This window comes from Acinonyx jubatus, chromosome D2 (genome assembly GCF_027475565.1).
Source record: "Acinonyx jubatus isolate Ajub_Pintada_27869175 chromosome D2, VMU_Ajub_asm_v1.0, whole genome shotgun sequence".
Classification (NCBI taxonomy): domain Eukaryota; kingdom Metazoa; phylum Chordata; class Mammalia; order Carnivora; family Felidae; genus Acinonyx; species Acinonyx jubatus.
In genome coordinates, this window is record NC_069393.1 from 31558350 (window position 1) to 31582572 (window position 24223).

Below are 24223 nucleotides of genomic sequence, written 5' to 3' on the forward strand. Positions count from 1 at the left end.
TATAATACATATATACATATATACGCATTTTATACACATATATACATATATAATACATATATACATATATGCATATATATGCATTTTTATATATACATATACATACTATACATATGCATTTTATATATGTACATCTACATACATATACATACATATATATATACACACACACACACACATATATATAAAATACCTTCTAACATCCCCCAAGAGCCTACCTTCCTCAGTGTTGGGCAAACACCATTCACATGGTTAGCCACCACCCAAGTGACAGTAACAGGGCACCTAGGTTTCACTGAGCACATACCACACCCCAGGCACCATGCCACGTGCTTTACACACATCACCTCATTAACACTGGCCCTGTCTTTGTCCACCACAGAAGTCACCCAACAGTATGCCTTACCATGGCTCCATTTGCAAAAAGTTCAAAAACAGTTATTTTTTACATCTATGGTGCTAGAAGCTAACAGAGTGGTTTCCTTTGGAGCAAGTGAGACAAGGCAGTGAATGGGTGAGGTACAGGGGATCTGATGCTCTCTATCCCTTGACCTTGAGGGCTGCTTAAGGTGGTTATGTTCGCTCAGTGGTAATCAATCAAGTTCTACACCTCACAACGTGCATGTTTCTGGTATGCAAATTACAACCCAGTAAGTTTGTAAAAGGTAAGAATTGATGAGAGGCTACAGAAAGAGCAAGCACTGTCAGGAGTCCTGGGTTCTGATCCTGACTTCCCCAGTACACGGCCTATGATTTGGGAGAGTCAGCTCTGGGGGCACATCAGTGTCCTCATTCCTTACCAAGAGGTTAGATTAGATGCTCTCCAATTCTTTCGGTACACCATCACTTTACTTTCTTTATCAGGTGGGGGAAAAGGAAGGACCACTGGACGAGTCCGAAAATCTCAAAAGCAAGGGTCTCCATCACCAGGTCATCATTAAAAGTACGGGATGCCACGGCACTACGTAGTGCCATGCTGGAATGGCAAGTTCGAAGCACCTCTCAGCAGAGGATGGCTGTAGTCACCACACACCTTCATTAACAAACTCAGTATCATTAGAAACTCATAACCTTGGGATAATCCTAAAGGCCGGGCAGCAAGGTTAGAATAAGGCCTAGAATTGTAACATGGTCCCATTTACTCAAGTGTTCAGGGAAGAGGGTCTCTTGGTTAACTAAATATTCTGGTTAACCATACTCCCAAGTATACCAAAGGAGGCTTTTACACTTCAAAAGAAACAAGTCCCTTTCTAGTGATTTGAATGATTCAGAACTCACAAAGGTCTTGTGAAGAGTGACTCACTGCCAATAGGAACTGTGATACTAAACAAAAAATTGTTCTCAATCAGTGCAGAAAATTTAGAGACTAGTATCAGTTTATTACACAGATGATGGAATAGCAAATAGGATCAACCCCAGAGAGAAATACATTTCCTTCAGTGACTACAAAATCAAGTATCTTTCTTTATAAGCAGATCACCTTTCACAACCTACAAGTAAAACAAGTTTAAGAGCGTGGTTTAAGGTTAAGACACATTCCTGGCAGGTGCTGAAAGCTACCAGAAGAAAACCATCTTCAATTTATTTCATCTGTAAGTATCTTATTTCTTCGGTTTTCCATCAACTCTGTCATCCATTTTATTAGTTTATCGAAATCTTAACAGTTGCATGATAGAATGGAAGAAAGCTCCTGATTACAGTTAACTAGAAACAGAAACTGAGGTTGGCCCTAAAGGTCGGGTTTATTACCTTTCAGTGTATTTCCTTTCCTTTCAGCTGTATTACCTGAAAAAACCCAGACTTGGGATCCTCTCCGTATATAAACTAAAATCTGGCTCCACAACTATCAAACTATAAAAGTCTGATAAGTACTCAACCTCACTCATTTCCCTTTACTAGGATTTAAATGAGCACGAGTTTGGAGGAATAAAGGTCACAGTAACATGGGGAGGGCGGAAGGGCTCCTTCTAATTCCAGAAGGCCATGCGGCTGGTCCCCAAGCATTGCCTTAATAGCCTGCAATGATTTTAATAACCATCAGTACTATTTAAGGGCAACAAACAAATGTAAGAATATTCCTGTGCACAGCTTCTCACGTACTTCTATTTTCCCCCAAAATAAAGGCCACTGCGAAAAAGGGCCAGCGGCTGTGCCAGACATTTTAAAGGAGGTGAAATGTGAATTTCATTGCAAAATCATCCGCACAAAACCCCTTATCATCTGATTCAAGACGTAGGATCAAGAATAAAATATCTATGTAAAGATAAACATCTACATAGATGACATACTTATGTGCTTCCTGCAACCTCAACATTCTTTAAAACTGGGGCAGCTTGAGGCCAAGGACCTAAGTGTGTCCCAATGGATGAGGCTCCAGGCCATCTCGATCACGTGCACCCAGCCCAAGCATAGCACAGGTGCAAGAGGGGTCACCCTCCAGGCCCACTCCCAGAGCTGGGGGGGAGGCCGCGGCGACACCATCTCGAACCCCGAGGGAGATACTACTTCTCCCGTCCTGCCCGCCTAGCCCACTCGCCCCGGCCCTTAGTGGCGGGCCCGGGGGCTTCTAGGAGACCGGTCTGCCAGCCGCCTCCCAAAGCCCCGCCGCCGCCCCGCAGCTATCTGCGCTGCGCAAGCGCCTGCGCAGTGAGCGCCCCTCGTCAACCCCAATAGAGGAGGGCCGAGGCCCGAGAAAGTCCGCTCCAGAACGGGTGGGCAGCGTTCTGCGGGAAACCCCTTCCCCAGACTGGGGGGGTTGGGGGTGGTCTCAGGGCTTACCCGCGCCCAGGCAGCTGGCCAGGAGGAAGAGAGAGTACATGACGACGCCCGACTCCGCAGTCTGCAATGCGGAGCGTCAGCTGATCCTCAGCGGCTATAAACCTGCCCCGCCCCAAAGCTGCGCACTGCGCAGGCGCAAGCTCCGCCCCGGCCAGGCCTGTCTGAGCTCTCCCCGCAGCCTGACTCAGCCACGCGCAGGGCGCCTGCGCGACTGGAGGGGGTCAGGTGGAAGGAGGACGAGAGGGGGGATGGGACGGGAGGGGGAAAAACGTGTGGTGGAAGGGAAAGGAGAGGTCGTTCGAGAAGAAAACTAGTACTTGAATAAGTCAATATTAGAGACTTTATGTGTATATTTTAAGCCTCACATTTTTTCAGTGAGGTACCGCTTTCCATTATTATAGAAATTACGTAGAAATAAATTTCTATTCAATTTTTCTGGTGAGAATCCAAACTCAAAAAGGTTAATGACTTTATCTAAGCTTTCAAGGTCATTATGCAAACTCGGCACCCCACCACATTGTCTCTTAAATGATGTTTATATATAATTTACCTGGCTGGGGCCGGTGTGCGGCTTCATTCTGGACCTCGATTTTCCCTCTTAACATGTCATATCCACAATCTCTTCTCTTCATGACCCACAGACTGGTCTTCAGTATTAAATACAGTCCCTCCCGAGGTCCTACCATTGTTTGTCCTGGAGTTGGCCAGGGTGGAGGGGAAGATGGGGGAGAAGAAGTGCCTCAGCCATTGAAGAAGGGAACAAGAAGCGAAGCCTGAATTTGAGAGCCTGGCTGTACATCAGCCAGAGCCCCACGCTGTGCAACCCTCCATATTCATCTTATTCTTGAAAATAAGAAAGGCCCAGGTGGCCTGCACAAAACCACTTGCCCTCTACCTGTGGCTACCAGTCTAATTCTGAGCAGGGAGATGATCCAGCCCCGCCCTCTCCCAAAGGAGTGCCTACTAGCCCAAGGGAAGGAAAGGAGGGAAATCTCAGCCTATTAGGACAGATGCTGAAAGGTCATTTAGTCCCATTCCCTCATTGTAGTAAAGGGGAAATTGAGACCAGGCGAGGGAAAGACATTTATCCAAGGTCACACCTGACCACAGGGGAGCAAACCCAAGGTTCCATCTGCCTCTGACAATCTGTACTCTCTTAGGAGCAGGCCACAGACAAGTCTCAGAGCTTTTGGTTCGCCCCCACCCCCACCCCCACACTGCAGTTCTTACTTCCCACTGGGGAGCTAACTGGGAAGTGTGCACCACAGAAGGTGACATAAGAGGGCTGAGTAAAGTTGGGACAAGATTTGATCTAAATCGGGTGCCTCACTGGTTGGCCTCAGTGGTCAAATGGCTGCATGGTTGCCTCATCTGCTGCCTTCTTAGGTCTGGGCACAAGCACAAGGCCGATCACCCCAGTCGCATAAATGCAATGGAGGTAGGGCTCTAGGACACAGCCCTGTCCCTCAGCTCCAGCCAAGCAACCCTGTGTGCCATGCAGAGATTACAAGACTCTATGCCAAAAGGAAGCTTACAGACCTGATCATGTGCTCTCACTTTGGTGGAGTTACTGAGCTCTCAAAGCCGCTTAATGACAGAGTGAACCAACCACGACTCTTTTTTATAACCCCCTTTCTCATAACTAGAGGGATATATCAATGTTTTTAAGATGCACTTTTGCTGCCTTCATTTGCATACCTGGAACACAATAATGTGATCCTGTGTCCACCTCCCTGCCTGTAAGGACAGAATTTTAATGAAGAATAATAAAAACAGTAAGCAGATTATTATAATTTTTCACCAAGTCAATAAATGCTTAAATCTCTTAAAACACTTTCTTAGGCATCTGTGCATAGATGATGAAGAGCCATGAAATTATTTGGACCCTTTGACCCTATAATATCATTCCTACCAATATACCCCCCAGGGAAATAGTCTAGAACTAGGAAATATTTTATCCAAAGTGGTCACAGAAGGACCCTTTATGACAGTGGAGACTGGAAAGATCTCAAATGCTGAACAATCATGACTAACTAAGGAAAGTGGCCTGGATGAAACACTGATACTCAAATCGCCTTTGAAACATGAGGTAGTGGAGCACCTGCGTGGCTCAGTCGGTTAAGCGTCCGACTTCGGCTCAGGTCATGATCTCGCAGTTTGTGAGTTCAAGTCCTGCATTGGGCTTGCTGCTGTTAGCACAGAGCCCATTTCAGATCCTCTGTCTCCCTCTCTCTCTCTGCCCCTCCCCTGCTTGCTCACTCGCTCTCTCTCTCTCTCTCTCAAAAATAAACACTAAAAAAGAAAAGAAACGAGGTAGAAGCAGCAAGCACTGGTACACAACAGGCCCAGGAGGAATGTAATTTCCAGAAAATTCCAGAGCAAGGCCCAAGCCCCATTGTCCACTTCAAGGCCTGCCATGACTTCCCAGAGGGGAACTCAGAGCTGGCAAGGGAGGTTCGAGGATCTCCCGCTCCAGGCATGCACTGACCGGGAAAGTGAAGCCCTCTTGCCCTGTCCCCCTTAGAAGTGGGGGGATTTTGGGTGAGGAGAGGAACAGAGAATCGGAGGTGGGGAGAGAGCCTGCTGACTTGGATTAGCTCATCTTTGCACTATTTCACTCATTACATGTCCATGTGTTACTTCACACTTTTTAAAGAAAAAATTATGGGAGAACTTTAAAAAGAAAAGAAAACCCCCTTCATTTCCTCCCTCCTGGGAGCTCAAGTTCTCAGGAAACTGAAGAGATGTCTTTCCTCAGAAATGTGAGCCATGCTGGAAATCCCAGCAGCGATCCTGATGGTTTTCCAGTTCCAGGGCCCAGATCGTCAGGAGGCCCCACTTCTAGTGTCTGAGATCTCTTGACCTGCCTGTCAGATCCACTTGGATTCCACTTTTGGCCCCAGAGGGCTGCCGTCTGTTACTCTTTCGACACCTGGAAGGGTCCTTGGCCAAGACAGCCGATGTAACAGAAGCAGCCACCGTGAAGGCCCAACTCCCCAGCGTGGCCCCCCAGACAGCCACCACGGAACCTCATCCTGGAAGCCTCCTGTCCCGCCATGGCTGTGTCTCGAACAACAAAGTTCAGACTCCTCTCCCTCTGGTGTCTTCCTCATCAAGACCTCCAGCCTTTAGTCTCCCTGCCTGCATTTGCCTTTCATCCTCCTCTGCGCCCCTCAGGCGGCCACTCAAGTATCAGCCTCTACCGAGGACCCCTCTCCCCATCACCCTTCAGTCACCCAACCACCAATTCCCAGCCTCTGACTTCTCGTCTTATATCCTCACCTGAGACATCTGCTGGAGAATTAACAGTCCCGGCTAGGCTCGCACAGCCCTCCCATGTGTCCAAGGCTGCTGTGACCTCCTAGTATCTTTCACCTCTTTTCCCTTGATTCTGAGTAACCAAGGCTCTCCTCCCGCCGCCCCCGCCATTTCTGGCTGGGTACATGACCACCCAGAATAAAGACTACATTTCCCAGCCTCCCTTGCAACCATGGGACTTTATTCCGGCCAATGTGATAAAAGAACAAGTGCCTTTTTTGTGAATTCTCGGTACTATTCTTTTTTTTTTTTTTTAATCTTTATTTATTTTTGAGAGAGAGAGAGAGAGAGACAGCGTGTGAGCAGGGGAGGGGCAGAGAGAGAGGGAGACAAGAATGCGAAGCAGGCTCCAGGCTCCGAGCTGTCAGCACAGAGCCTGACACAGGGCTCGAACTCACAAACCGTGAGATCATGACCTGAGCTGAAGTCGGACGCTCAACTGACTGAGCCATCCAGGTGCCCCTCGGTACTGTTCTTGAAGAGACACATCTAATGCAAATATTTAACAACTGGTACAGCCAGGACATGGGGCATAGTTCTGAGGGAATGCTAAGGAAGGTCCCAACTGATCCAGGGGATGAATTGGGAGGATGAGGAGGTTGGCATCAGGGAGTCATCAGCTATTACCAGCTGGTGGAGAAGTATTTCAATAATTTTACTACTGAACAACTCTGATTTGTACCAGCTGAATGCTGTCCTGGCTACAAATTCCTTTCTTCTTCTCACTACCTGGACTGCAGACACGATGGCAGGAGCTTAAGCATCCATCATGGACTATGAGGTAGAAGTCTTATTAAGGATGACAAAGCAGCAAGATAAGAGCCTGGATCCCTCATGATTATTAACTGCTTTATGTGGTCCCTCTCCAGACTTTATTTATGTAAAGACACACATATCTTGTTTAAGCTTTCATTATCTCCAGTTTTTGTTATATTCCAGATCTTCTCAACAATGCTCCAGCCCCTACCTCATCTTTATCTTTATAGTCATTTCCTATTTGACCTCTTCACTCTATCTCTGAGGAGGGAATGCCTTTTCTTCTCTGTATGAGGCTAAACTGTAGCTGTTAAACTGTCTGATGAGCACTCTCCTCTTTGACATCTTCAGTCTCTCGCCTTGCCACAGACTCGCCCCCTGGAGATTACAAGTATACCCAATGCTCTCCCATCTTAAAAAACAAACAAACATTTTCTCACTCCTGATTTCCACTTCAGGTCTGTGCTTTTTCTCACCTCCCTTCACTACTCTCTGAAACAGTCACCTACCCTCACCATGTCCCTACTTTCCCTCCAGACTGACTCTAAGCCAGCCCAGCGCTCCATGGAATGGCTTTCTGGAAGTAGATGGGAAACTCCTGCTTGGAAGGTCCCCCTTCTCATTTCCTTTGGCCTCTGACTCTGTCGGTGTGTTTCTCCTTCCTACAACTCCTCCACTTGGCATCAGTGACACGGTACCATGCTGCAGGGATGCTGACCATCCAGCCCACAAGCCCACATGCCCATTTCTTCACCCAAGGCAGACATCACTACTAGAACTTGACCTCCGAAGCCCTCTCAATGCAGTACTCCAGCTGCTTTTACCAGCTAGTCAAAGTTGGCTCTTGGATTGAACTACCTGCCATCGGACTCAGGTGGGGTCCCCTGGGCTCTGAGGCTGAGATATATGGGCAGAAGTTCATTGGGGTATGCTCTCAGGCTCATACTTCTGAGGTGATGAGGGCAGCAAGCCAAGGCAGAGGGGGACAGTGAAGTGCCATGAAGTTGCAACAGAGTCCTCAGCCTACCCCATGTTGAATTGTCCTCGACCGAAGCAAGGGGAATGTTTGTTTGTTGTTTTTTTCAAGTTTTCTTTTATTTATTTGGGGGCGGGGGGAGAGAAAATCCCAAGCAGGCTCCGCACTGTCAGCACAGAGCCTGATGTGGAGCTTGGACTCATGAACTGGACTGTGAGATCAGGACCCGAGCCAAGGTCAGGAGTTAGACGCTTAATTGACTGAGCCACTCAGGCACCCCAAGGGGAATGGTTTTTAAACCTCTACGTAATACTGCTCCCCCGGAAAGGTGTAACCTTGGGCCAGGAGCTCTGTTTGGCTGAGGGCAATTCTTGAAGATGGTCAATTATGGACCGAATGTTTGTGCGTCCCCTCCCCAAATTCATATATCAAAGCCTAACCCCCAGTGTGGCTGTGTTTGGAATTGGGGCCTCTAAGGAAGTAATTAAGGTTAAAGAGGTCATAAGAGTGGGGTCCTGATCCTATGGGATTATTGTCCTTAGGAGAAGAAATGCCAGAGACCTGCCTCTCTGCACAGCGCCCCCACCCCATCACCTGCACACACCGAAGAAAGACCACGGGAGGATATGGTGAGAAGGCAGCCATCTGCAACCAGGAAGAGAGCTCCCACCAGAAATCAAATTAGTAGAAACCTGGAGTTTAGACTTCCAGCCTTCAGAACGATGAGCAAACACATGTCCGTTGTTTACGACCCCCAGTCCATGGCATTTTGTTGCAGCAGCCTGAGCAGACTAAGATAAGTGCACGGTTGTGAGTCCCCCACCATGCAGCCTCCAGGTGGCAGGGAGCCGAGTTCCTTGGTCCCGAAAGGGAGATCTGGTTGTACACTGCGCCACTGTATCATCCCTGCTCTCAGATGTCTCCGCCTGCTCTGACATTTCCTTCCCGAATGCAGGGCCTTGGACCCAACCCAATCTCTGTTCCCCCAAATTCCCAGCCTTGCCCTGCACCCCATGGTCCTAGCCACTCTGCCCTACTGTTTTATGGTGGCCTAAATAAGCCATGAAATTTCACAGCTATGTGCCCTATATATACCCTGCTTCCCTACGTCAAATTCTTTTCCCTAGTGAACTTCCACTGACCCTTCATAACCCGGTGAAAATGACACTCCCAGAGAGAGGTCTTTTCTATGCTTTAGGAGATGGCCAAGACTTCCTCGTCACTGCTCCTACTGTACTTTGTTTTCTTGTCAAGTAGCTGTCTTGTTAGTGTTTAGGCAATATCTTTATGGAGCCCCTAGCATATACCAAGCACTGTACTAGGGGCTGAGGACACTGAAGGGAAGGACACAGGCTGAATGGAAAAACCACACAAGGGTTTCTGTGATGATACCTTACCCCCTCTGGGGAAGCCAGAGTCCCATTTGGAACCTCGAGTCCCTGCCACCCCTCTGGGCTAGAGATGAATGAGCACCGTCACAGGCAACCAGTCTATTCTGGAAGCTAGCCCGCCCCCAGGACATGGCCAGGCCCCAGAACCCTGCCCACAGATGTCCTCATGGTATCCTGTGCCTGGCTGCCTGCCTGAGCCAATCTGATGTTCTCTTGGGGAGCTCAGACAGGGGCAGCTAAGAGCTGGTGCTGGTGAGTCAGCAGTGGGCAGCAGAGCCCCCCCCCCCCCCCCCCCCGGGGAGGGCTGAGTCACTGGAAGAGTCTGCAAGTCTGTGAGGGCAAAGAGCCTTTTGAGAAGCTGCTGAAAGCTGTGAGCACTTTGCCAGAAAATGCTCAGACATGACCTTTTGTACTGTTTTCAAGAGATTCTCAGGCCTCTGCCATCCATCTGTGAATATCAGAGTGAGAACTTCCAAAGAGAGGAAGTGACGGAACCAGTCACACGGCCAGGAAATCACAGAACTGGGACCAGAACCAGCTCTCTGGATTTCCAGCCCTCTCGATTTACCAGCTCAGTCTCTCTGTCCCCAGCACCCACCAAAACCTCCCTTTGATTTCAAGGTCCAACCACATTCCACCTCCTGGGAGGCTCCCTGCCCCTGCTAACCTCACGCAAGGCATCCTTTTCCTCCTCCTCCAGCTTCTCGAGCACCCTCAGACCTGGCTCTGGGCCAGGCTCGGAGAGTAAACAACAACAGGGATGAGATTAGACTGAATAGTTTCTGCAACTGAAAGGGAAAGCAAGACCTGGGCTATAATCAAATTGACCACAATAGCTTATCTTTAATAACTAAGGTTTCCTGGGCACATGGGTGGCTCAGTTGGTTAAGGGTCCACCTCTTGATCTCAGCTCAGGTCTTGATCTCAGAGTTGTGAGTTCAAGTCCTGCATTGGGCTCTGTGCTGGGCATAAAGCCTACTTTAAAAAAAAATCATTAAATAAATAAAAAGTAGAGCTCCCTAAGGAACTTGGAATTTGGCAGGGGAGGAAGAGAATAATCGAAAAGGCAAAGTAGCAGTAAACAACAGTGGCAATTAGAACAACTGGCATTAACTGACTGCCTGTTGTATGCCAGGTTCTCTACTGACCACTCTACATCACGATCTCAAATCTTTAAATCAAGAGTGAATTACGCCCATTTTACAGATAGAGAAACTGAGTCTCAGGAGGCTGACTTGCCTAGGATATCCCTGATCCTGGCAGGACCAGGATTCAAGTCCAGGAAAGTTTGGGACTCAAGTCTATGCCACACTCTTCCACTGAGAATGCCCAGAGTTGCCCAGAATGCCTTGACTAGTCCACTCACCTTTGTGTTCCGGATGGGGAGACACCAACCACGGGGATGCATCAGGGCTGTCAGGGCCTGATGCCATCAAACAACTACCCTTCTGTGTTCAGGTGCCACATGCCCCCAGCAGATTTCATAACTTGCCCGACTGGCCGGGTGGCAGAGAAGAATGCACTCCTTGGCTGGGTGGATGATGGAATTCAGGTGACAGGGCTATTTCTCAAAGTGATGACTGTTGGTCTGGTCTTTATATCGGACTCATGAATTTGTTTATAAGCCTCATCAACTCCAGGCCCTGAAAACAGCAAACTTCTGTTTGGCCAGGTGGACCAAGACCCTTGGAACACTATAACTTCAAGGTTGTGACACTCTGTGCAGCCAGTTGGAAACAATCTGCGCCCACAGAAGGAATCATTGTGACTCTGGAGGCATAAGCCTTTTTCAAGGTCAGATTTGCCTATTCAACCACAAATTCAACTAATCCGTTTTCATGGCCAGGAACTGGGTAAACACCCGCAGTTTCTGAGCAATCTCTTTTCCCCTCCTCTCCACGGAGGATTACAAAGGTAGGCTTATTATTATTATTATTATTATTTTAATGTTTATTTATTTGTTTTCAGAGAGAGTGAAGAGTGCAAGCAAGGAAGACGCAGAGAGAGAATCCCAGGCAGGCTCCGTGCTATCAGCACAGAGCCCGACGAGGGGCTCGAACTCACAAACCGCGAGATCAAGCCCTGAGCTGAAACTAAGAGTCGCTTAACCGACTGGGCCACCCAGGCGCCCCAAAGGAATGCTTTGTAATGCCGCTTTTAAACTTGAGACCCTTATCCTTCACCAAGGGGACCCACGCAGTGCCTGACTCCATGAGAGGCTCTCCAAGGTTGATTCTGATAGTTCCTATATATTGCAACCCAAAAAATGAAGGCCCACGCCACGAATCTAAACCTACATCAGCCTGCCCTTATGGGCAACACCTGTCAGGGAAACCTACACCAGTCACAAGGCTCTGGCTCTACTTTAGCTAGCTTACTTTATCCTAACAAACAGGACCTGCCAGCCTTAGGAAGAAATCCCAACCTCCCAGCCAGTCATGCCATCTCCCCCGTTGTCCCACGCTTGCCCCAGGTCCCTCTGGAAGGGTGTTCCACTGCTTGTGAGGCACTGTGCTCCCCCGTCCGTCCGTGCACTGTTTTCTCTTGAATCAAACACATCAGATTCATTACTAAATTGTTTCTGTGTTGTCATTGACAGTTCTCAACAGGTCCCCGCCCCAGCCGTCAAGGGGCCCTTAGTCCCTCCCTGGAGCTGGGAGCAGGACGTGAACAGGGCCGGCTTCCCATTCAAAACCCTGCTACACAAAGCTAGAGAAACAGTAGAATGGTTGGGGGCGGGGGGGGGGGGGCGGTTGGGTTCAGAGGATGAAAGGTGGAGCCCAGAGGATTTTGAGGGCAGTGAAACTATTCTGGATGTAATGGTGGATGCATGACATTGACATCGTGCATCTGTTAAAACAGAGAGTGAACCCTGATGCAAACTATGGACTTCAGTGAACAATTGTGTATCAGTGTTTGTTCATTAATTGTAACAAATGTACCACACTAATGCAAGACAGTATTCATAGAGGAAAGCGGGGAGGGGAGGGAAGAGGCACATGGGAACTCAATCATCTGCTCAAGTTTCTGTAAACTTAGGACTTCTCTAAAAGATGAGGTCTATTAATTTAAAAGAAAGTAAAAACAAAAAAAACCCTGCCATAAAGACCAGACCATACAAGGCCTCCTGGATTCTGATGTCAGAGATGCCTGATTTGTCCTCAAAGAAAATTAAAGGCTCACGATCCTGCAGACACACTGGGATCTCCAGTGGTTCTGATAGCACTAAAGCAATGTTGAAACCTGTAATAATATAATATAAAGTAGAAAAACAAAGTACAGAGAAGTTGTTTAATATGTTCCATTTGTGTGAAGAAAAGAACGTTTGTGCATAATTTTCATATTGCCTAGAATATCTCTGGAAGAATTCAGAGCAAGTGGAATGGAACATTTTCACTAAACCTCCTTTAGAACTCATTGGGAAGCCACATAAAGGCATTTCCTATTTTTAAAAAATAGGTTCTTTTTTTTAAGTAAGCTCCGCACCCAACATGGTACTTGAACTCACATCAGGAGTCCCATGCTCTACCAACTGAGCCAGCCAGGTTCTTGGATCTATTTAAAAAAAAAAAAAATACCATGGGCACCTGGGTGGCTCAGTCGGTTAAGCGTCAGACTTCAGCTCAGCTCGTGATCTCCAGGTTCATGAGTCGGAGCCCCACACCAGTCTCTCTGCTGTCAGTGCAGAACCCGCTTCGGATCCTCTGTCCCCCTTTCTCTCTGTCCCTCCCCTGCTCGCTCGCTCTCAAAAAAAGGGGGGAGGGGGACAATCAAAAACCCATACATATTACATGGCTGCATTTATGTGAAGTGTCCAGAATAAGCAGATCCACAGAGGTTCGTGATTGCCAGAGGCTGAAAGTGGCAGGAGAATTGGGGATGACAGCTAAGGAGTACAGGATCTCTTTTGTGGGGGATGACGTCCCGAAACTGATCTAGAGCTGGTGGTGATGATGGTTGCACAGCTCTGTGAATGTACTAAAAGCCACTGAATTGTATACCATACCTACGCACATTATACGGTATGTGAATTCTATCTCAAAGCTGTCTTTTTGAAATATAGTTTTTAATATTTTGAGAAAGTATTTCCCTTAAAACAATCCGGGCCCTAAATGTCCTGGGGAAGAGATGCCAGGGTCCAAGTGTCAGCTTCATCACTTGCTGTATCAACTGTGAGCCCCTGGGCAAGTGGTCAAGCCTCAGTGTCCTCATCCAGAAAATGGGGAGAACAGGTGCAGCCGCGTAGCAGGGCTGCTGTGAGAACGGGATGAGACCGGGCCCATGACATGTGTCAGCACGGTGCAAATGGGACGAGCAGCAGGAGGGGGAGGGCGTGGGGTTTTGTTTCCTTCTTATTTATTAAGTGCAGGAGAAGGAGGCTTTCTCAACTGGACAAAAAAAGTGGGGAAACGACCCCGGAGCTTCCATGTGGTTGTCCACCCCTCCTTACCCCAGAGATGGGCCAATATCTGCCCCACGACTTTGGATCCCTCGGGACTGAAAGCTACAATCCCTCCAAATGTAACCACCCCACAGCCCCATCACCATGGGCACCTCACCTCTGTGCTGGGGGCAGGGCCAGGGGCCCCCGCAGTGGCTGGAGTGGCTGGGGATGTCAGTGTCGAGGGAAGTAGAGGTCCCCAGCCCGCTCCCACCAACCTCCCAAACCAGCTGTTGTTGAATGGCTTCCTCACTTCCTCTGTTCTGCCCACAGCCTGCACGTGCTCCCACAGCCCCCATCCCCCACCCCAGCCAGCACAGCAGGTGGTAAGAGAATGTCTGCCTACATCCAGACTCAAGATGGTGGGAGCCTACCCCCTGCTTCCCCAAGGAGACTTTCCTGGGCCGGGAGGTTGGGGCCCAGAGAAAGCACCCTGATAGGGCTTGAGAGATCTGGTTCCTGCTTTCCGCTCATCACAACTGAGCTGCAGGACCTCCCCGGCTTGTCCCCATCCCCGATGGGATGGTGACAGGCTAGGGTGCAGGCTGTCCAGGCCCCATCGGGGTCCTGACCCCTGCGGTGATGCTCAGAAGCTCAGTGCTCCAACCCCCTCCCCACCCCCCAGTAGGAGTTCCTCACGAGACTGGACATTCACATGCCTGTCTCTCACCGCAGAAAAGAGGAAGAGGAAGATCTGTGACCCTGCCCGTGTGCGGGGCTCTGAGACCTCTGCACACTTCATCTCATGGAAATCTCCTGGCCTATGAGCCCCTGTGACCAGAAGGTCAGGATCCCCCGTGCCCTGAGGTTGGACGGCCCGGCTCAGTCCCAGCTCCACCACAAGCTAAGTTGCCGATGACCCACGTGAGATATTTGAGCTCTCTGTGTTCTGTTTCCTCGTTTGTAAAATGGTGCTAAGAGTAGCGCCTTCCTTACGGAGGTGGAAGGAAGGATTAAATGCGTAAATACGTGAAAATGCTTAGAACAGTGACTGGCATGTGTTAAATGAGCTTCGACACGGACAGCTACTATTACTCCCTTTTTAGAAGGGACCTGGGGCTCAGAAAATTTAGGTGACTCACCCAAGGACACACAGCTAGGAAATGGTAGGGCCAGGCCCTCGGCCCAGGTCTGTCTGATTCTGAAGCCCATATCCTTTCCACCAGACAGCACAGGGCTCCCTAGAAAAAAATCATGAAATGAGCGGAGCGGTGGGTGCCGATGGCTTCAGGAATGGTGCTAAAAAAATAATAATAACAGGCTTTTTTCCCCGATTGCCAAAGCAGTTCATGTTCACCGCCAATGATTGAGAAAATGTGCAAAAGCACAAAAAGGGAAGTAAAAATCTCTTTCCTCTATGGCTTGATAAAATCCTTATCTCCTGAGAACTATAAAAAGGGAAGGGTTCTTCACTCACTTTAAAGCAAGGCCTCACCTAGGGGGCTCATAAGGGCCAGTGCCTACCCTCCTGGAGCAAACGCAGCCCCTCCTGGGCCCTCTTCACTCCCACCCTGGGTCTCCAGGCCCCCACATGGAGTCACAGCCTTGGGGAAGTTCACTGTAAGCCCCAGCCTGCAGCTGCCTGGGTCACATGCTCCGTAGAAAGCCTAGCCACAGGGCTCAGCCCTTCATAAAACTGTCAGGATCTGGGCTGCAGAGAAGGCCCACGGTCATATGCTAAACCACAGATATTGGCCTAATGTCACCACTTCCAGAAAATGAGAGACAATCAAAACTACCTTACCCTTGGGTTTCTGATCTCTGGCCAGCAGCAAATTTCAGTGGAGCCCTAGGCCAGAGGACCTTGCATGGCAAACACCGTGTAGGCTGAGGAGACCCTGCCCTGAGGCACCAAAACCAGTTAAAATATGATTTACATTTCCTCAGAGATCCTCCTAGGGCAATGGGCTTGCTGTACAGAAGGGGAAACTGAGACCCAGAGGAACAAGTGATTCTTCCAAGGTCACCCAGTAAGTGGTTAGAGCTAGAGCAGATCCCCAGCTTCCTGACTCCCTGGACAATTCTTTTTCCAGTGCTTTGGGACTTTGCCCTAGATTTAATCTGCTGAAAAAATTAATTTGGGATTTCATTTCCTCTAGAACCTAAGGAACCTTGCCCAAGAAGAGAGGAAGAGGGATTATCAAGTTTAGATCTGGAAGTTAGATACTAGGTTTCACAGCAATGCTGGGAGCTGCCGTGTGCCTAGGCTAGTCACAGCTGGTATTTCTGGGAAAGGCTTGGCATGGGCAGGTCATGGCCCAGAGGTGTGTTGGGGAGTGGGTGCCCCATGAGTCAGCTGATCTGGCGTTACTCCCTCAGTTTGCCTTTCCCGTTCAGGATGACCCTGGATTCTAGCCTTCTGTGGTCTCTCAAAGGTGAGCCGAGGGTGGGTCCTACCCCCTCCAGTGGAAGCACCCTCTGATGTATCATCCTGACCAGGAGAAGGGTTGAGAGTGATCAGAGATATCTGGTCACCCCACCCAACTGGAGTTCTGAGCTTTATGATGGGTTAGAGGGTCAGTCAACATGGGGATTAAGGACCCACTGGGCATGGGGTCCTGTACCTGATGGGAAAGAGAAACTGAAGTCCGTGTCCTGGGAAATCTCCATCCCAGCACACAGCGGTGTGACCTAGGAAGGTAAAACAGAAACTGTCGAAGCTGAAGGGGCCCTTTGAGATCTCTAGGCCAGTCTAGATTATTGCCCTTATTGTACCAATGGAGAACCAGCAGCTTGGAGAGGCCAAGGGCCTTGCCCAAGGTCTCACCCCAGAAGAGAAGGGATTTGGACCCAGAATTTCAATTCTCAGCCCAGTGTGCGCTATGCCACTCAGATCCTTCATACCCGAATTCTCCCCACGGCCACAATACACACACCCACCTGCAAGCTCGCCAAAACTCTTGCTAGCACAGGGTTTTGCAAATTGTTTCTTACCCTGGACTGGTATGTGTCTTTGTGTTGGGGTGGGACGGGGGGACTTCCTAGTCCTGCAGCCCCTATGGGTAGCCAGGCTCTGCACGTAGTAGGGCTTTGGGTACTTTGGGGGTCTAGACTCTCCCCATTGGAACCTCAGCAACATGCTTTCAGAGGTCAGCCTGGCACAGAGCAGGTCCTCAAGAGAGGTAACTGAGGCCAGAAGTGCTTCTGTGAGGGAAGAACAGGTTGAACAGGGCAAGCCAAGGCTCCTGGGGCCCGGTGACTGCTGTTTCCTTTCTGCCTGTCCTCCCACCTATGAACTGGAGCATTTCAATCATAATTGAACAATATGCTGATTAAAGAGATGCCCTTGAGTGGTGAGCTTGGGCTGTGGGAAGCTCAAACAGTCACCAGGAGTGACAGCCAAGCCGGGGTTCCGCGTCACTAGTCCTCAGCACCCTGAGTTTTTGAGACTCCAAGCCTTGGAGGGACAAAGCAGTTAGCCCGAGGCTGAGTCTGGAGAGTGGAGTCCCCCAGGAACCCAACACGCTGGCCCTTCCAAAGTCCTCCTCCTCACCTCTAGCTTTACAGCTCCCTGACACTTAGGCAAGACTGGGTTCATTTGATAAATAAGCTGCAAGGAGGTTGAGTGACTTGGCCAGTGTCAAGGTCACACAGATGCTGAGTGATAGGATCGGGCCTTAAGTTCCTAGACATCTGCTCTTTGTGCCAGGCCTGGGATCGGTCACCTTTCCAAAGGGTGCTGGGCTCTGTTACATGGAGGGAGCCCAATGTTTCCTAAATTCCACCACCTCTCACGACATCCACTGGTACCACCCTAGTCCAGACCACTCCACGCTCACAGGATGGTCTCGATGGCCTTGGGGGTCTCCCAGCTCCCTCCCCCAGCTCCCTGCTCTCCACCTTCCATGCCAGGAATGTGAGTGCCTCTGTGTAGACGGCACAGCAGTATCCTAAAGCACCTGTGGCCACGACCCTGGGATGCACAAAGAGGTCCCCTTGGCTGGAAACCCACCTGTCCTGCTTTCTCACGTCCTTGTTCCCAGAACTCCTTCTCCCACTTCTCACCCCTCACCCACCCAAGTCCTCTGTGGAGCACTGCCCCATGGAAACTGCCCAGCAGCCAACGAAGGGGCAGTTTGAGAGGGCACCTGGAGACCGAGCCCAGGTCCCTCAACATACCAGCCAGGGCAGAAATGAGGGCAGTGCTCCCTTGGCTGCACAAGACCCCCTGAATCCCTCAGCTTTAGAGCTCAGAAGTGAGGAAGCCGTCATGGGCACGCATGCTTATTTGAATTTCAAAAGGGAAATCAGGGGACTCTTGGTTTTGGCTCCGGTCACAATGTCCCGGTTTGGGGGTTCGAGCTCTGCATTGGGCTCTGTGCTGACAGTGTGGAACCTGCTTGGGATTCTCTCTTTTCCTCTCTCTGCTCCGACCCTGCTCACATGCTCTGTCTCTCAAAAAAAGAAAGTTAAAAAAATAAAAGAAAAAGGGAAATCAGTATTTAAGCTTTAAAAATTTCAATGACTATTAGTTGGGGCCAACCCGTTACTTGTTAAGAAGGAAGATAATTTTGATCTGTAAGTTTATGTGTAGGAACAGAAAGTTTTTAGTAAGGATAAATCACACGAAGCAATTCAAAAGCTCTCCTATATGTCACACAGAAGTCATAAGGGTTTAGGGGTTCATGATAACAGTTACGTTTCCAAAGATAATTCAAACAAAAAAGCCAGAAGCTCTCTCCTAAAGGAGTGTTTATTGTATTTTCCCCCCAGGACTCAGACATGGTCCAGATCCCTAGTAGGATTAAATTATCCGTTGTGCATCTGTGAGAAATTTGAGTTGTGGCTCTTGGGTTATTGCTCTGTTGCTTAGATGGCAAGTGAATTACAGAACAAGCTTAAGTGAACAAAACATAAGAAATAAAGATAAAAACTAAAATCCAAGGTTTTCTGATGGAAAGTAAGTCTGTCTTGGCTGACCGTGATGACAGAGTGTGATGGGGGAGGACACTCGTCATAAGTCAAAGGAGTTATCCCCAAGGTTGGGTAAAGGAAATATTTGAGGGGCGCCTGGGTGGCTCAGTCGGTTAAGCGGCAGACTTCGGCTCAGGTCATGATCTCGCGGTCCGTGAGTTCGAGCCCCACGTCGGGATCTGTGCTGACAGCTCAGAGCCTGGAACCTGTTTCAGATTCTGTGTCTCCCTCTTCGTGACCCTCCCCCGTTCATGCTTTGTCTCTCTCTGTCTCAAAAATCAATAAACGTTAAAAAAAATGAAAAAATAAATAAATAAATAAAATATTTGAAAACATCTATAACATATAGGAAGCCACAAAATGTATCATTTTGCAAGTTTAAATCTATAATATAAAAAACTTCAAGTGTGTGTGTGTTTGTGTGTATAAGCTCTATGCCCAACATGGGACTTGAACTCACAACCCTGAGGTTAGGAGTTGCGTGTTCTTCCCACTGAGCCAACCGGGCGCACCCTTCAAATGTGTTTTAAAGGGTGCCTGTGGGGGAGAAGTGTGATCATTGCCTTGTTCAAGCAATCTTTTACAACATGTATCAGATCACACTGTTGTCTGCTCAAAAATCTCCAGGGACATTTTGTTGCTGCTCCCCCTCAAACACACCCAGCTCATTCCCGATTGGGAGGGAGTTGGCCTTTGTTCTTCCCTCTGCCTAGAACATTCCTCCCCCAGATTCTCCGTCCAATGTCTGCTCCCTGACCACCCCAACCAAAATGGCTTCCACCCTCCCTCCATCTGTCACCTGTTGGCATTTTCCTCTTGGCCTTATCTTTGGAGTTGTAGCATATGTTTATTTTCTGCCAGTATATTTGAATATAATTGTGATGAAGGCCCAGATAATCTTGCCATATCGCTGGGCACTGGGTCAGAGCCTGGTACGTTGTAGGTGCTCTGGAAACATTCTCCAGAAATAGAGGTGACACAGTGATGGTTTGGGTTCAGTTTGGGCCACAGATAAGCATGATTTGAAGAATGAGTGAGTGAATGAATGAAGGAACAAAAGGATGTGGGTCCATGTCCTGGAATGCCTGCACACTCCCCCGTCTGACAAACTCCTTACCCAACCTTCACAATCCGGTTCCAGTGTTACCCAGTTTTTTGAGACCTTCCTCACTTCCACAGGTGAGCACGTCTCCCATGATGCATGAGGCAGCCTCGGTAGGGTTCCAGTACCTGTACCTGCTGCCTCCCCTTCCAGCCTAGGAGCGTAGTCATGCCTGGGTCCCAAGCTCCTAGTGCTTCATGGACAAATGGGTGGTGACGAGGAAGGAGAGACCCATTATGACACCCTGTCACTCATTCAGCCAACACTTTGTGCACCTACCATGTGCCAGGCACTAGGCCCCTAATCTCAGCCTCCATTAAGTGGAAACAATCCATGTCCCTTATATTTTAATGTTTTACCCATTTATCTATATACCTTGTCAATGAAAAATGTAGTTTTTAAATGACTCTCAAAAGCATACTCACTGGGGGAAAAATTGGAAAATACAGGAAGAGAACTATAAGGAAGACAAGTACACTTCTGTAAATCTGTGCCCCATTGGCTCACAACCAGCTCTGGGCAACTTGACATTTCACCCTTCCCTGGTCCCCAAATGAGCACCCCCACCTCCAGATTTGTAACAGGATGGATCAAGGGTCTTTGGGGACAGGGCTCTAGAAAGACAGAGATGAAGTGGGGACAGTTTGCATCCAGTCGGAGCAGCAGATGTGTTACTAGTTCCTGAAAGGCCATGGGGGTGGTTAACTCCCTAAGAAGCCAGACAGGTCTTACCCAGTGAAGTTCCGGAAGGGACTCATGGGCGGGTCCTGAGGCCAGAAGGAGGCCAATCCCTGCCCAGGGCTTTGCTTCTTTCTGCAACAATCCTCATTGTTCTCCAGCTATCTCTAAAACACATTATGTGGGTTTAGGGACAACAGGACTCACTGAGAGACAAGCTAGGCCTTCTTCCTGGGCAGGGAGGCAGCAGTAGGCTGGTGATGACACAGATAATCATTTCCCACAGCCTTTTGCTGAGGGCCCATCGTAGCAGACACTGCAGGCAGGTGCTGGGTGTTGAGAGGAGGGTATGGCAGAGCCCTGCCTTCAAGACATTCTCCAGGGGTCCACCGAAGTCCCATGTGGACCAAGAGATGACCTCTGATACATTCTCTCTGCCATGTCCACCTCCCACCCCATCTCTGGGGACTCCCGAAATCTCAGAGGCCACTGTTACCTCCACAGCCACCACAAACGGCTTCACACAGGCCATTCCATCTGATACTACCAAGACCTCACAGCCTAAATTTGTCATTTTTTAAAAATTTATTTATTTATTTTGAGAGCGAGAGAGAGAGAGGCCGGGGCGAGGGGGTGGGGGGAGCCGAGGGAGAGAGAGAGAATCCCAAGCATGCGCCATGCTGTCAGCGCAGAGCCCAACATGGGGCTCCATCTCATGAACCATGAGATCCTGCATGACCTGAGCTGAAACCAAGAGTCGGACACTCAACCAACTGAGCCACCCAGGCACCCATCTTTCTTTTTTTTTTTTTTTTAACAGACAGTAGGTAACAATTTTATTAGTCATCATCCCCGTTCATAGCATAGTCTTCATGGCAGGCTTTATAGCTGTGAAAAATGGAAGAATCTGTGAGACCAGGACCTGGTGTGCCATGACTGTTACTGAATTCCAAGGGCCCAGAACAGTGTCTGCCACAAAGGACCTCAACATTTTTTGTTGAGTAAATGAGTCTTGGGAGAAATTGAAAAGATTTGCCCGGCCAGAGAGATAGGTAGAGATGGGGTTGAACCCAAGTCTCCAGGCTGATTTTACAGAGCTGGGTCCACCATGTTTTGTAACATCATACCCGGCTACCATCTTGTTGCTCAGTAATTTTCACTGTCTCTCTACGGCCCACGGGGCCAGTGCCAAACACATCTCCCCGACAGTCAACACTCAGTTCTTCTCCCCCATCTCTCACTTGTCTCCAGCATGCCCTCTTTCCTTTCAGCCCCTGTGCCCACAACCTGCAATGCCCATCTTTCCCACTCACCTCCCCGTCCAAGCCCCCCATCCAGCCAAGCAGATGCCCTCACACCTATCATTCTGTGCGGCCATCTTGTCCCGGCTCACGCCATTTCTTTTACCCAGAATGCCTTTCCTCCCCTTTGCTCATCTGATTCCCACTCACTCTGTGAAGTCAGTTCATATCCCACTTCTTCCAGGAAATCTCCTGTCATCATCCCAGCCCCCCTGGGCTCCCACAGCATGCTTGAAGTCTGCGCCTTTCAGAGGACTACACCTCATATGGCCTTCTGTACTTAGGTCTCCACACACCTTCCACTTATCCCCCCAAATGTTTATTGAGCCCCTGTTGTATGCTGAGCATTGTTTTGGATAAAGTTGATACAAGGTTCAAGAAGACAGACACAATACATGCCCTTAAGAGACCTCAACCAGTCTGCTGGGGTGACTTACAAGAGAAGGGTCAAAGGTCATAGAGAGGGTGAGCCGATTTAAAGGGAAGGGCTGCCTTGGAATCACATGGGGGCCACCCAATTAGGAGCTGGACAGTCCTGGAAGGCTTCCGAGCGAAGGTGGATCTAAGTTCGGACCCAAGGACAAGTAAGAATCTGGCAAAGGGGACAGAGCATGGGAATCTTCCAAGCAGAAGTTCCAAGAAGACCAGGTATGCAGAGCTCTGCAGGGTGAAGGAGTGTGGACCTGATGGAAAGGGCTATCGGAAGCCTGTGATAATCCCACCCTGCTTCCTTCAACACGTCACTCTATGGAGCAGAGACTGGGTGCCTGCCTCCTCTCCTCCTTGGCATTTCTGAGGGTGCACCAAGCCAGACACCCAGTGGGAGGCCTTGGCTAACCCTAGTGGAGTATGTGACTGAATGGTCTAGGGCAGGCATGCGTGCGTGCCTGAATCCAGGCGTTCTAGCACTGTTTCCCTGAATCTTTCACTAAGAACCTTTCAGCCTGTGGGCAGGCCAAGAAGGAAGGAGATCCCTTAGCTTCTCTACCGCGGTTTGCAAGAAAGGGAAAAACAAGACCATCTGGGTGCCAACAAGCCCCTGTTCTTTCTCCCAGGAGAGGATGGCCTTGAGGAGAAAAATTGCTGTGGTCCTGGGGAAGACACCTGGACATACCCCACACAAAGCAGGGGAGATTTTCCAGCCAGATCCCTAGAGGAAACTTGGAGAAAAAGGTTTGGTGCTGTCCCAGAGAAGGAAAAGAATAATAACATCCAACCCCATCTGACCTCTGGGAACAAGGTCAAGTGCTTTATCTTTCCAGCCACCTGGGAAGGAGGACAGGAACTGGAGGAAGAAACTGGAGGCCCAGGGAGGTCAAGTGATTTTCCCCAAGTCACACTGTCAGTCACAGGGCCTGTCATGACTTGAACCTGTGGTACCCTGCTCTCTTCATTAAACCACAGGGAGGGAGGACAGAAGTGGGGAGCACTGAGTGTTTGCAGGGCAAAGATTCAGACAAGGAACCAGTCTTGCTTGGAAATGAAATGGAAAATGATCTGTCCATGGTGGGCTCATGCATGGCTGGCGCAGCAGAGACAAGTCTACCCTCTTCCAGAGCAATTTGGAAACGGGCGCCCAGGACTTAGTAGTGTTCCTTCCCTTTAGCCCGCTGATTCAACTGCTGGGAATTGAACCTGAGCCTGAGGATGGAAAGACATCACGACAAAGATGTTTATCGCTGTATTGGTCGTAACGGCAGAAGGTTGAGATGAGCCCAACATCTGATAGGAAGAAAATTATTAAGAAAACCGAGACAGTCGTAGAATATTACATAGCCAATAACGGTGCCATTTGAGAAGGCTTTTTCCATTGTGAGGAAAGGCTTCCATCAAAATGCAAGTCAGATAAAAAAACAGGATGTGAAATTCTTCATGCCAAATGACAACAGCTATCTAAAGTAGACACGGGGAAAAAACCAGAAGCAAACGAGCGGACTTGGAACTGCAGAAGCCTTTGCGGGGGTGGGTAAGAACCAAGAGGAACTTGGGTTCTGTATTCTGCTTTTCTGTATTTTCTCTAACAACTGTGTATTACTGGCAATCTTTTAAAGGAAAATATGCTAAACATTTTTCTGATTATAAGATTATACCTTCTTTTTTTTTTTTAATTATTTTTGATGTTTGTTGATTTTTGAAAGAGAGAGACAGAGACACAGAGAGACAGAGTGAGCGGGGGGGGGGGGGTGGGCAGAGAGAGGAGCCACAGAATCTGAAGCAGGCTCCAGGCTCCGAACTGTTTGCACTGAGCCCGATGTGGGGCTCAAACTCAACGAACCGCGAGATCATGACCTGAGCCGAAGTCGGACCCTCAACCAACTGGGCCACCCAGGCGCCCCTAAAATTATACCATCTGATGGTAAAAAATTTTTTAGCAATACAGATATGTTATGAAAGTAAAAAGTGAAAGAACTCTATAACCCCACTGTCCAGAGATAACCAGTGTTAATACCCTTTTAGCCATAAATACACACATACAGATACACAAAAACGCACAACTCATGCACATAGACACATATACACATGTACACACAAATACACAGACATGCACATATATACTCATACACATAG

General features: G+C 48.9%; 1 protein-coding gene across 1 annotated transcript in view; it reads right to left on the reverse strand.

Moving 5' to 3' along the window:
- The window catches only part of PSAP (prosaposin), a 33669-nt gene extending 30733 nt beyond the window's left edge, over positions 1-2936 (reverse strand). The window contains exon 1 of the mRNA XM_015063398.3: positions 2779-2936. Coding sequence (XP_014918884.1) covers positions 2779-2818 — 40 coding nt within the window. The 5' untranslated portion in view covers positions 2819-2936. The remainder of the gene's footprint in view (positions 1-2778) is intronic.
- Between the last annotated feature and the right edge of the window lie 21287 nt (positions 2937-24223).